The sequence below is a fragment of the Microtus ochrogaster genome, chromosome 8, assembly GCF_000317375.1.
Source record: "Microtus ochrogaster isolate Prairie Vole_2 chromosome 8, MicOch1.0, whole genome shotgun sequence".
Lineage (NCBI taxonomy): Eukaryota > Metazoa > Chordata > Mammalia > Rodentia > Cricetidae > Microtus > Microtus ochrogaster.
The window spans coordinates 38,569,501-38,582,794 of NC_022015.1; the positions used below are offsets into that span (position 1 = coordinate 38,569,501).

Here is a 13,294-nt window from a genome sequence, read left to right on the forward strand (position 1 = left end):
TGAGTTAAGGATGGTTGTGGCACACTGCCATGTGGGTGCTGGGAATTGAACCTGTGTCCTCTACAAAAGAAACCAGTGCTGTTAACCACTGAGACACCTCTCCAGCATCTCTCTTTTCTTCCTTCTTTCTTTCTTTTCTTTTTGGTTTTTGAAGACAAGGTTTCTTTGTCTGGCCATCCTGGAACTTGCTCTAAAGACCAGGCTGGCCTGAAACTCACAGAGAGAGATCTGCCTGCCTCTGTCTCCCAAGTGCTGAGTTTAAAAGGATGCACCACCACTGCCTGGCCTTTCTTTCTTTTTCTTTTCCTTTTTTTTTTTTATTTTCGAGACAGGGTTTCTCTGTAGTTTTTGGTACCTGTCCTGGAACTAGCTCTTGTAGACCAGGTTGGCCTGGAACTGACAGAGATCGGCCTACCTCTGCCTCCCGAGTGCTGGGATTAAAGGCGTGCGCCACCACTGCCCAGCCCACCTGGCCTTTCTTAATTTTTAAGTTCATACATGTGTCATTAGGGACCCTTCTCTTCCCCCACCACGTGTGTGTGTGCACGTGTGGGCGCCTGTGTGTGTCCCAGAGTCTTACTCTGGCTGGAATCTGTATGTGGCCTGGACTGGCCTCAGACTAGAGAGAACCATTCTACCAAGCTTTAGAGTTACTGGCCTACCTATGCCACCACTCCCAGCCCTGCTATATGTTAATTATACAGCCATTCTTTCTTGTTGTTGTTCCTGTTGTTGGTTTTGTTGTTTTGTTTTTTGTTTTTTTTTTTGACAGAGGGTTTCAGTCCCAAGCTGGCCCCAAAATCATGCTGAAGATGGCCTTGAACTCTTGATTCTCCTCCTTCTGCCTGTGCTGGGATTCCAGACTAGTACCACCAAAAATGGACCTTAGAGTCATGTTATACTTTGACTACTGAGAATTGTCCACTGGTTTCCTTTAATCCAAGGACTTAAGTTTCTAGAGGGGGTAAGCAAAGCTTGCAACAGCCTCGAATTGTGCTAGCATCGTACTGTGCCATCTCAGCCCCACGAATCCCACAGCCTCCCATTTATCCCACACTCCAAGTTCATGTACTTGGAAGCTTTGAGTCCTGGGAACCTTTCCCACCCTTTTTCTGGGGCGACCTCTTACTGCCACAGGAAGGCGCCTGTGGGTTCTCATAGTCTAAACCAGCAGAGGTCAGAGAGAAAGTTACTTCAAATTATAGAGCTCTCCTTTCACGTCTGGAGCAGCTTCTCCTCAGCCAGCTTTCCAACATTGCTCTGAGATTATGGGGATTGGTATGAGGACAAAGGGCCAGTCACCTGAGCTGGCCAGTGGCAAGGCTCCACCTCCTTCCACATGGGCTAGTGTTTTCAAAGTTCTTGGCTCCCTTATCTAAATGCCTTCCTGAATGGAGACCTTGATTTCTCAGCCTTTCCAGCAGCCAGTGAAACTCCCACTCCTGGGCTAGGCCAGGCCTCCTCGCCCCCCTACCTCCACTTCTCTGGAGCTGAACCCAGGCTTGCCAAAATGTCCTTTCATTTGCACTTTTTTTTTTCTTTTTGAAAAGACAGGGTCTGGCTATGTGACTGTGGCTGTCCTGGAACTCTGAGAGATCCGCCTGTTTCTGCCTCTCAAGCGCCGGGATTAAAGGTGTGCCACCATGCCCAGTTCATTCGCACTCTTTTTGTCCAATAAGGTCATTTTGTGGAGCACATTCAGATAAGTACCCACTCTTTTTGAAGACGTTCTGACTTCCAGCAGACTGTGAAGCCCTACAAAGGAGCCATTTTCTGTATGCAGGGCACTGGATTTCCTAGGCCTCTGGCAGTTGGGGAAATCTTTCTTCCCAGTTATTCCCCACCACGTAGACCTGTAGTTTTATATTATTTGCACCTCAAATTATTTCCTGGAAGGATTGAATGATGAGGCCAAAGAATGAGGCAATGTGTCGGCATACAGAGAAGGGCCTTGGCCCCCCTCAATGCCCTACGGCAAAGGTATGTTAGTCACAGTCACGCGACTGGACATCGGGGAAAGGAGGGGGGCAGATGACAGCGTCCACAAAGCCAGGAATGGCGAAGCAAGCACCTTTGGTTATTAATCCTGACGGCTGCCAAGGCCAGGCTGTGGGAAGAAGTCCTGAGATCTAGCCGACATCCTCAGCACCACGGACAGGGAAACTGAGGCTGCGGGCGCGTGGAGGAAGGCATCTTCCCCGCAGGGACTGCTTCCAGCTGGCAAGTGGTCACCTTGACCCAGTCACCTCCCTTTTGATATTTGAACCGCGGATAGAAATGCCTCCGGCCCTGAGTTGGGTCTGGCACGGACGCGTCTCGCACTGCGCCTGGGAAATGTAAAAACACACCCACGGAGCTCCTTCAGGAGCTGCCTTGCCCCAAGGTCACGCGGAAAGAGCAGACAGCCTCCAGACACCAATTTCCTGCGGGCCCCTGTAAAGCCCCCGGATCCTTTGAAGTCGCCGCCTTCAGACGTGGGGGCGTCTAAGGAAAGTGTCCCTCTCCCGGCCCACTCTAGCGTCTGCCAAAGCTGCAGAGGCTTCTCCTCTCCTGCCCCGAGAGGCCCTACTCCGCGAAGGCGTCTCCGTGCTAGCGCGGACAAACGAGGTGGCTGGTCTTTCCGGGACCCCCGGGACCCCTGCGCAAGGCCCCGCCTCCGGTGCGCCGGCCCCGCCCTCCCCGTGGGCTCACCGCCTGAGGAGAGGCGGGGCTGTACTGCAGCCAATGGGAACGCGGCGTGGCGAGGGCGGTGGCGGTTGTGATGCCCCTCGGCGTCCAATCAGCGGTGAGCGCGGGGGCGGGCGGTGACGCTCGGCGCTCCGCGTGCGGCGATGTAAAGGAGCGAGCGCCGCGGCCCACTACAGCCAGCAATCGTCCGCCGTCCGCCTTCCGCGCTCGCCTCTGGCCACCGCTCCTCGCCATCCATTGCTGCCTCTCCCCGCCGTCGCCTACGTCGCCTCCCCGCGCGCTCCCACAACCGCCGCCCGGTCAGTCAGCGAAGCCGGCGAGCCATTTCCTGCGCCTGGCCCCCAGAGGCGGGCATCCAGCTGGACTCTGAGCGTCGCCCTCTCGCGCTGCGGCCGCCCGCGCCTTCTCGGCCGCTTGTCGGGCATGAAAACCAAGTTCTGCACCGGGGGCGAGGCGGAGCCGTCGCCGCTCGGGCTGCTGCTGAGCTGCGGTGGCAGCGCTGCCCCGGCGCCCGGCGTGGGGCAGCAGCGCGACGCCGCAGGCGAGCTGGAGCCCAAGCAGCTTGGCGGTCGGTCCCAGCTTCTCGCGCTGCTACCGCCGCCGCCTCCTCCTCTGCCGCTGCCCCCACCGCCATCGCCGCCGCTATCGGACGAGCAACCGGAGCCCCGGACCCGGCGCAGGGCCTACCTGTGGTGCAAGGAGTTCCTGCCTGGTGCCTGGCGGGGCCTTCGCGAGGACCAATTCCACATCAGTGTCATCAGGTCGGTGGCTGCGGCGCCGCGCGGGGGGCCGAGGAGGCGGGGCGGGGCGGCGGCTGGGATAGAGGTGAGCGCCGCGCCCAGGGTCCGGAGCACGTCCCGGAGCTCGGCAGGCGGCCTTCGGGAGAGCTTCGGGGAAAATGTGTGCTGGGATGCCTCCGGTCCCTTGCGGGAGAACAATACTATGCAGCCACACAAGTACATTCTGTACCGAAGCTCAAAATAGATGTGTCTAGAAGCCGTTTCCTTACGAAGGCCTTGAATGAAAAAGGGATGTTGTGGCTGGGCTCTAGAAAAAGGGGGAAAACTCACCGGGTAACTTTCCCTTGTCGTGCCTCTAGTCTGTTATCACAACCCCTCCCCCACCACTCCTTTGGCACTTGGGAGGCCGAGGCAGGCTGATCTCTTGAGTTCTGGGCTAGATTGGCCTACGTGGCGAGTTTCAGGCCAGCCAGAGCTACATAATGAGACCCTGTCTCCAAAAGGCAGGGAGACAGGGGAGTTGGTGTGTGTTGGTGGAAGGCCACAGTCTTCTGAGGTTCTTGTCTTCGTGTGCCTGTGTTACTGGCCAACGCCTGGAGGCGTGGCTCCAAAAATGAGCCAAAGTAGAAGTAGCGAAAATTCCTCCTCTTTTGAAAAGGGGTCTCTTGTAGGCCAAGTGGGCTTGAATTTCCTAGGTGTTGGAGCCTGGCCTTGAGTCACCGATAAGCCTGCCTCTACCTCCCAAAGTGCTGGATCATAGATGTGCCCACCATGCTTGGCTCTTCAGTTCTCTGTAGTTTTTTGAGACAAGGTTTCTCTGTGTAGCTTTGGAGCCTGTCCTGGAACTCACAGTGTAGAATAGGCTGGTCTAGCCGGGCGATGGTGGCGCACACCTTTAATCCCAGCACTCGGGAGGCAGAGGCAGGCGGATCTCTGTGAGTTCGAGACCAGCCTGGTCTACAGCGCTAGTTCCAGGACAGGCTCCAAAAAAGCCACAGAGAAACCCTGTCTCAAAAAAAAAAAAAAAAAAAAAAGAAAAGAATAGGCTGGTCTCAGACTCACAGAGATTCCCTGCCCCTGCCTCCTGGGTGCTGGGATTAAGGCATGCACCACTCTGCCTGGCCGTTCCTTACTCCTTTTAATATTTCATCTTAATTTAAAAAATACGTAGGTTTGCATGTATTCGGACTTAACGGAGAAATGCAGCTCTGCCCTTACCTTTAATGCACAAGTGTTCGGCATTCAGTATTGAGTACAGGTCCTTTTTTGTTTGGCCTTTAAAAACCCATTTGGTCGTTTTCTACTAGTTTCTGTTTGGTTGACCCGGTTGAGTGCCAAGTGTCTAGAAACTGGCTGGCTGGCTGGCTGCCATCCATAATCCTCAAATCCAGTTTCTAGTCATTTGATTCCTTTTCCATGCCCAGTCTTTCACCAGAGTCATGAATGCAGCAAAATTAACTCTTTGGATGGACTGCACTTCCACTTTGTGTTCCAGGCCCTTCATGGTTACGTGGATGTGGTTCTCTCTTGGGAGTGTGTCACTCATCAGTTAAATCTGCTTTGCCCAAACCAGTAATTGCAAAAGCACTGAGAATGTCTTTTTTTCTTTTTCTACAGGAGTTAGTCCCTGTCGCCTCCCCCACCTTGAGTTTTTCAACACAGGGTTTCTCTGTATCCTTGGCTGTCCTAGAACTCACTCTGTAGACTAGCCTTGCCTCGAATTCAGAGATCCGCCTGTCTCTGCCTCTTGAGTGCTAAGATGAATGGCGTGTACCACCACCGCATGGTTTAGGAGTTAATAAAGATAGGACTCTCTTTTTGGGTTTCAGTACCTGTTAAAATGTGGTGTGCTGCTGGACTTGGTGGCTCACACCTTTAATCCTTTAGTTCAAGGTCAGTCTGGTCTACAGAGTGAGTTCCAAGACAGCCAGAGCTGTTACACAGAGAAACCCTGTCTTGAAAAACCAAAAAGAAAAAAATGGGGCATGTTGTCAGTTCTGTGCTTTGGGGAAGACGTAGTTATAGAATATGTGGAATAAAGAGGTGATTTAAGATGTGGGGAAGTGGGTGGTAACTACCTGTAAAACAAGCTTAGTGGCCTGGGTATAGCTTTTTGCTGGGTTTAGTACATTGCCCCGTTTTTCATCACATTGCTTCAACATAGCCCTTCAGCCTTTCCAGGTTTAGCCCTTTGGCTCCTCCCCGCCTCAGAAGGTACTTCTTTCTGTCTTAACAGCGGTCTGGTCCAGTTCCTCCATCTTTTTTTTTTTTCGAGACAGGGTTTCTCTGGTTTTTGGAGCCTGTCCTGGAACTAGCTCTTGTAGACCAGGCTGGTCTCGAACTCACAGAGATCCACCTGCCTCTGCCTCCCGAGTGCTGGGATTAAAGGCATGCGCCACCACCGCCCGGCTGGTTCCTCCATCTTTTTACACTATTCCTCAGAAGTCTCTCCTACCGTGGTCTCTAAAGTCTAGGGACAGCCCAGAACTACCTGTCCTTGCTTAGACACATGGTAACCAGAGGCCCCAGGGGATCTAAGCATTTTATGTATTCTAACTTCTATCTAAGTTCATTCTGTAGCCTGTTGCCAGGTGTTTCTCAAATGTCATCAGTTGCTCCCATGTCTTTTGTAGCTAGGAAATAAAATCTAAACTCGTTTGCAAGATCTAAACTTGGGCTGCAGTCTACCTTTGAGAAGGGCCGTTTTGTTGCTCTTTTAAAATTGCCCTTCCCCCAACCGCAGCGACTAACTGAGCTCTTTCCATTGGGCCCAGTGCTTCTCAATGAGTGTGTTCCAGTAGCAGGCCCATTTGCTCCTGCCCTCTGCTTAGCAGTCCTTTCCCTGATGGCTGCTTTTAAAATTTCCCCTACAACTAGGCAGTTCCTCCTTCAAGGCCTTACTCAGAGAGAACCAAAAAGGAGGAACCCCTCCCCCCACTACATTTTCTCCCCAGGACTTCAGCTCTACAGGCCTTCAACTGGGCCCTTAACATGCTTGGGTGTGGGTGCGTTACTTTCATGGAAGACTGGTTCCTAGAGAGCAGTAATTGTTCATTATTTTTGGTTATGGGCTCACGTGCTGAAGGGTGACCTCTAATTTATGCAGCAACCCTTCTGCTCAGTTTGGCTTTCTTTTTGGTCTTGGGAGGGGTCAGAGTCTCACTCTGTAGCTCAGGCTGTCCTCAAACTGTTAGTAATTCTCTGCCCAGCTTCCAAAGTGGTGGGATTACAGTTATGAACTTCTGAGCCTGGCTTTTCTTTTTTGTCTTTAATTTTTTCAATGTCAGGGGTTGTACTTAGGCCTGAGCATGCTTTCCATGCTTAGTTCTGGATTGTGCCTTCATTGCATTATCTGAAAAATTATCACCATCATGTTTGGTGTGCAAAAACTTTACATTTATGTTTGTGATTCCTTTGAGGCTTATTTTCTTGTAGGTGTTAAGTCTATTTATATTCTTTTGTGTGTGTGCATGTGGATGTCCAGTTTTAGTACTGGTTGTCAAAAGTACGGTTTGACTCCATGGTACCGCCTTTGCTCTTGTGAGATTTCTTCTATTTATGGGCTCTCTCTTCTGTACTTACAAGTTCTGTACTTGTATTAATTATTGTGGTCTTTTTCGTTAACTTTTTTTGTTTGTTTGTTTTGAGACACAGTCTTGCTGTGTAGCTGTGTAACCTTATCTGTCTTGGAATTCACTAAGTAGACCAAACTGGCCTTGAACTCACAGAGATCACAGTCTCAAGTGCTGGAATTAAAGGTGTGTCCAAAACACCTGGTTTATATTTTATTTTATGTGTATGAGTACAGTTTCCCTGCATGTATGCGCATGCATGCACCGCCTGTGGAGGCCAGAAGAGCTGCCACGAGGGTGTTGGGAACAGAGCCTAAGTCTTCTGAAAGAGTAACACGTGCTCTTAACTGCTGAGCCATATCTATCTAGCCCTAATTATTGTAGTTTTTTTTTTTTAAAGATTTTTTTTTTATGTATATAGTGTTCTGCCTGCATGCATACCTGCAGGCCAGAAGAGAGCACCAGATCTCATTACAGATGGTTGTAAGCCACCATGTGGTTGCTGGGAATTAAACTCAGGACCTCTGGAAGAACAATCAGTGCTCTTAACCTCTGAGCCATCTCTCTAGCCCCCCTAATTATTGTAGTTTTAAAGGTTGATAGTGTTAGCTCTCTTATTTACTTTCAAAATTGGCTAACCAGTGTCTTTTTAACTCTTTTAAAAAATTTTATAATTCATTTGTTGATAACTAGAAATAACTGGGATTTTTTTCTATGTTCTATTTTACTATTTTGCAAAGAGGAACTTGAGTCTCTAGTAGAAGATAGGATTATTATTATTTTTTTAACTAAAAAAAAAGATTTTTGGCCGGGGGGGTGGTGGCGCACGCTTTTAATCCCAGCACTCGGGAGGCAGAGGCAGGCGGATCTCTGTGAGTTCGAGACCAGCCTGGTCTACAGAGCTAGTGCCAGGACAGGCTCCAAAGCCACAGAGAAACCCTGTCTCGAAAAACCAAAAAATAAATAAATAAATAAATAAATAAATAAATAAAAATAAAAATAAACAAAAAGATTTTTATGAGTATTTTGCCTGAATGTATGTATGTCACCACATGCCTGTGATTCTTTTTTTTTTTTTTTTTTGATTTTCGAGACAGGGTTTCTCTGTAGCTTTTTGGTTCCTGGCCTTGTAGCTCTTGTAGACCAGGCTAGCCTTGAACTCACAGAGATCCGCCTGCCTCTGCCTCCCCAGAGCTGCCTGTGATTCTTTGTTTTAAATATTTAACTCAGGTTCTACAAATGTTTGGATTGCAGGCCCACTTGGCAGAGATTCCTTACCTGTGGATTTCCAGTAAGGCCATATTCCTCTCACAGAATTCAGACATGTAGTCAAGAGACTAGCGATTAGACACAATCACAACAAACCCATACTCCCCCCCCCAGTTCCATTAAAAGTTTATTTTTTCAAGACAGGATTTTACTGTATAGTCCTGGCAGTTTTAGAACTCACCACTGTAGACCTGGCTGGCTTCAAACTCAGTGACCCACCTGCCTCTGCCTCCAAGTGCTGGGATCAAAGGTGTATTGCCATCACTGCCCAGCAAAAGGTTTTATTTTAGTGTTGTGCGTGCATGCGTGCAACCAACCCTGTGTGCAACCAACCCTGTGTGCGCGTGCCTGCCCACAGAGTTCAGAAGGTGTTAGATCCTTTGGAGTTAGATGTATAGGCATTGTGAACCTAATGTGGGTGCTAGGAACTGAACTGGGATCCTCTGCAAAAGTAGGTGCTGTTAACCTGACCCATCATTCTCTCAAAGATCCCTCTTTAAAAACAATTTTGAATAAAAAAAAGTTTTTTTTTAATTAATTTATTTATTTATTATGTATACAATATTCTGTCTGTGTGTATGCCTGCAGGCCGGAAGAGGGAACCAGACCTCTTTACAGATGGTTGTGAGCCACCATGTGGTTGGCTGGAATTGAACTCAGGACCTTTGGAAGAGCAGGCAATGCTCTTAACCACTGAGCCATCTCTCCAGCCCCCCCCCCAAAAAAAAAAGTTTTGAGTATACTCTTAAGAGGTCTTCATCATGGGCAGTAACTAGGGTACTGCCTGAAGCCTTTCTTCTTTCCTTCTTCCCTCCCTCCCATGTTCCCTCCCTCCCTGCCTTTGTCTCTTTCCTTTCTTTCTTTCTTTCCTTTTTTTTTTTGAGACAAGTGCTTCCTGGGTAGCCCAGGCTCCTGAAAGCTAGGGTTATATAAAGGTACAAGCTTGCACACCCCTCTGTCCCTGAAGTTTTAAATGAGTTGTTCACACTGAGCTCCTGTTCTGTAGCAGGTGCTGTATGAGCTTCTACTCTGCTTTTGCCAGCCTGTCTACTTTTTAGGGAGCTGTTTGCCAGCAAGTCTTAGAGGTTTTGTTTGTTTGTTTGTTTGGATTGAGGGGCTCTTTCTGTGTCCCTTACTAGACACTGTAAATCTGAATGTTATTTTTAATTTTGGGTGGGTATTCTGAGCACACATTTTCCACACACTGAACTAAGCGAATTACCATTCCACTTACTGGTGTGTTGATCGGAATAGTGTGTATGTGTTTCCTTTCCTTCTGTCCACTGTCCCCTTGTTTTTAGCCATATCTCTTGGCTTGTCCAGTTTCTACACTGATGACTTTGTTTTGTTGCTCTTTTTAAAAAATATTTTGTGAATGGGTCTTACTGTGTAGTTCTGTCTGGCCTAGAGTTTGTAGATCAAACTCACTTCAAATTCACAGAAATCTTCTTTCCTGCCTTTGCTTGAGAGACAGAGAGAGAGAGGGAGGGGGGAGAGTGTAGGGGAGTGCTACACCAAACCTGCAATGCTTTTATTTTATCTGATCTTCCCTTCCATTGGGACCTTGTCAGCCAACTTCTCTCCAGGATTCTCTGCCTTTTATATATGTCAGGGAGGCCCTTATTTTTAGTTTTCCACGAAGATTGTAATCTGTCTTTCACAATGAACCTTCTTATGCTTTTATTGTGTTTGTTAGTATTGCAGTAGCTCTGGGGCTGGTGGCAAAAAAATTACAAAAATAAGGATTTGGGGCCAGGGAGAGTATAGTGGTTAGGAGTACAGTTGGAAGTCAGACTAGAGAATAGATTGCTGTTCCAGTTTGGGGGAAGGAAAAACTGAAAGAGAAGGAGATACATCTATATATCTATCCACCTATCTCCATGCATTTGATTTTTTGTTGTTTTGGTTTTTCAAGACAGTTTCTCTTCTGTAACAGCTCTAGCTGTTATGGAACACACAGATCCACCTGCTTCTGTCTTTAATCCTGATTGCTGGTATTAAAAGTATGTGCCACCACGCCTGGCTTCATGAATTTGTTCATGAAGACAGGGTTTCTCTGTGTTCTAGCCTTTGACTGGCTTAGAATTTAACTGTATAGACCAGGCTGGCTTCAAACACAGATCTGCTTCTGCCTCTAGAGTGCTGGGATTAAGGGGATGCTACCATACTTAGCAAGTTTTGTTTTGAGACTTCTTCTATAGATCAGGCTGGCCTCACATTTGCAGCCACCTTCCTGCTTCAGCTTCTCCCAAGTACCAGGATTTGAAGTAAATACTACAATTTTTGGCTCTAGACAAATTTGAGGGTTTTGGTTTTATTTTTGGTTTTTTTGGCTTTTTTTTTTTTCTGAGACAGAATTTCTTTGTGTTTCCCTGGCTGTCATAGAACTTAGTTTGTAGACTAGGCTGGCCTTGAACTTAGAGATCCACCTGCCTCTGTTTTCCAAGTGCTGGAATTAAAGGGGTGGGCCATTTGTCCAAGAAATTTAATATTAGTAAGTGCCCATAGTTATCACTACATGCTTGTTAGCATAGTTATCACTATGTGCTCAAGGGTGTTCTAATGTAGGTCATATGATGTAGATTAAATAAGTCATGGTTATTTGGGTTTACTCTTAGGATTGTGAAAGTTTGATGCCTGTATTAACTCAGATCTGACTTCCTTTTATATGTGGAAGATATATATCATCTGTGAACTTTTCAGAGCAGCCAAACTTGAAAAGCAGTTTTCTTGTCCAGTTGGTGGTAGGAGGGTGCTGCCAGTGTTTGAGAAGCTGCCTGTTTGACTTCCCTGTGCTTTGGTGCCAAGGTGTCAGACACCCTGTGCCTGCAGTATGCTTGCTGCAGAGGGAACAATGATTTATTTATTTATTTTTTAAAAAATATTTATTTATTTATTATTTATTTATTATGTATATAATATTCTGTCTGTGTGTATATCTGCAGGCCAGAAGAGGGCACCAGACCTCATTACAGATGGTTGTGAGCCACCATGTGGTTGCTGGGAATTGAACGCAGGACCTTTGGAAGAGCAGGCAATGATCTTAACCACTTGAGCCATCTCTCCAGCCCCCGGGAACAATGGTTTAAAAGCAATGCTGTGGTGTCTCATCCTGAAGGACTTCGAAACTGAGACAGGACATTATTTATTTACAGCTGCCAAGGGCATGACCATCTTGTCTTATATTCCAGCTGGGGTTTTGTTGTAGTGTGCAAAGGTGGGGGTCAGTTCCCACTCTAGGTCTCCTAGGTGATTGATATTTGTGGCCTCCTTGGTGAGCTGACAGTGCCTTTGAAGTCAGAAGGCAAGTCTCTAGTGAGCGGGCTATTTTTCCCCTTCCTATAGTCTTGAAGGATAAGTAGGGAGAAAGAAGAAAGCTGGCCAATTCTAGGTTTTGTGGGTTTTGTTTTTGTGGTAGATTTTCTGCCTGTCCTGGAACTTGCTCTGTAGAACAGGCTAGCCTCAAGCTCAGCAGCTCTAGTTATTTAAAATGGAGGGATAGAAGTTTAAGAGTGCACTTAGACCTTATAAATTTATGAATAGAAAACCAGGGGCTCCCTGTGTAACCTGGGCTGTCCTGGAGCTCACAATGTGGACCAGGCTGGCCTCAAACTCAGATTCTCCTGCTTTTGCCTCCAGAAGACTCGCTATCTTTGAATGTTGGGACTAAAGTCAATGTTGCCTGTGGCTGGCAACATTGTGGTTTTTAAGAAAAGTTCTTGTTTAGGAAATCCTAAAAGTCTTGGAAGTATCCAGAATACTTTGTGACTGGAAGAAGTAAATTTGCAGATAATGAGAGTCTAATTCACAGTCTTTTTCTTTCTGACCTGGCTGGTCTGGATCTCAGATATGCCTGCCTCAACCTCTTGTGTGCTGGGGATATGCAAGGGGGCACACCAAAGAGACTGCCAAAATGGCCACTCTATAATTAGGAGGAAGGTTTTTATTGTAGATAAGACAGAAATATCCAGAGGCTTCCTGAGAGTCCAACACAGAGAGAAAAGAAAGCAGACTGTATAGGGCCAGGGCCATCTTTGAAAGAAGCGAAAGTGCCTATTGAAGAAATCGTGTGGATTATAAAGAGGATGAGTAGCTGGGGAGGGAAGCCCAGAGATAGAGAGAATTTTTGGGAAGAGGAGGAGGTGAGAAGGGCTAGGTTGCTTTCACTTTGAAATGTAGAACAGGGTACATTTGAGTATAGACTGAAGAAACCTGGAGGCCAGCATTTGTTTTGATATGCAACCATAGATAGGTATGTCAATGTAGAGTCATATAAATCACTTAGTCAGTTTCTCTCACTGTCTCTTGTAGGCACATTCTATATCACATATGTGGACCTCAGGTTGGTCCTCAACACACAACATTTGCCTTCATTTGAGGAAGGGTTTCTTTGTTGTTTGGTGTGTGTGTGGCCTGTGAGCTTCTTGGGATTCTCCAGTCTCTGCTCCTCATCTTAACAGAAGCACAGTGTAATTAACAAAAATTTTCTAGGTTTTAAATGGGTTCTGCCAGAGGCAAGGGAAATGACTCCTTTGGGGATGACATGAACCTATTTCACAAGTTCCGGGGGAATTTTTATCTTTTATCTAACCGCTAGAAATCCTATCGTCCAGCATGATCTCATTTCTCGGTATATGTAATAGGTTTTCTGTACCCTGATAATAGATTTCTCTGCCAACACAGTAAGCCAGATCAAACCACATTAAAAAATGAAAGACTAGGCTTATTTGACAAAGCACTCCCATGTTAAATCGAAAGTTTGCTTGTTTGTTTTTTTAATGTACATTGGTGTTTTGTCTACATGTATGTCTGAGTGGGGGTGCCAGATCCTTTGGAACTGGTATTATAGACAGTTGTGAACTGCCATGTGGGTGCTGGGAATTGAACTTGGGTCCACTGCAAGAGCAGCAATAAAGACAAATCCAGATTTTTTAAAAAAGCCTCTAAGCCGGGCGGTGGTGGCGCACACCTTTAATCCCAGCACTCGGGAGGCAGAGGCAGGCGGATCTCTGTGAGTTCGAGACC

General features: G+C 47.2%; 1 protein-coding gene across 3 annotated transcripts in view; it reads left to right on the plus strand.

Annotated features, from left to right (window-relative positions):
- The first annotated feature begins 2,813 nt into the window (after positions 1-2,813).
- Positions 2,814-13,294, plus strand: part of Chka (choline kinase alpha) — a 56,302-nt gene continuing 45,821 nt past the window's right edge. For 2 of the 3 annotated variants that reach the window (XM_005351625.2, XM_005351626.2), the window contains exon 1: positions 2,815-3,449. In XM_005351625.2, the coding sequence (XP_005351682.1) occupies positions 3,112-3,449 (338 nt within the window). In that variant the 5' untranslated portion in view covers positions 2,815-3,111. Of the gene's footprint in view, positions 3,450-13,294 lie in introns of all 3 variants that reach the window. The other variant, XM_026781163.1, reaches the window with a different exon arrangement.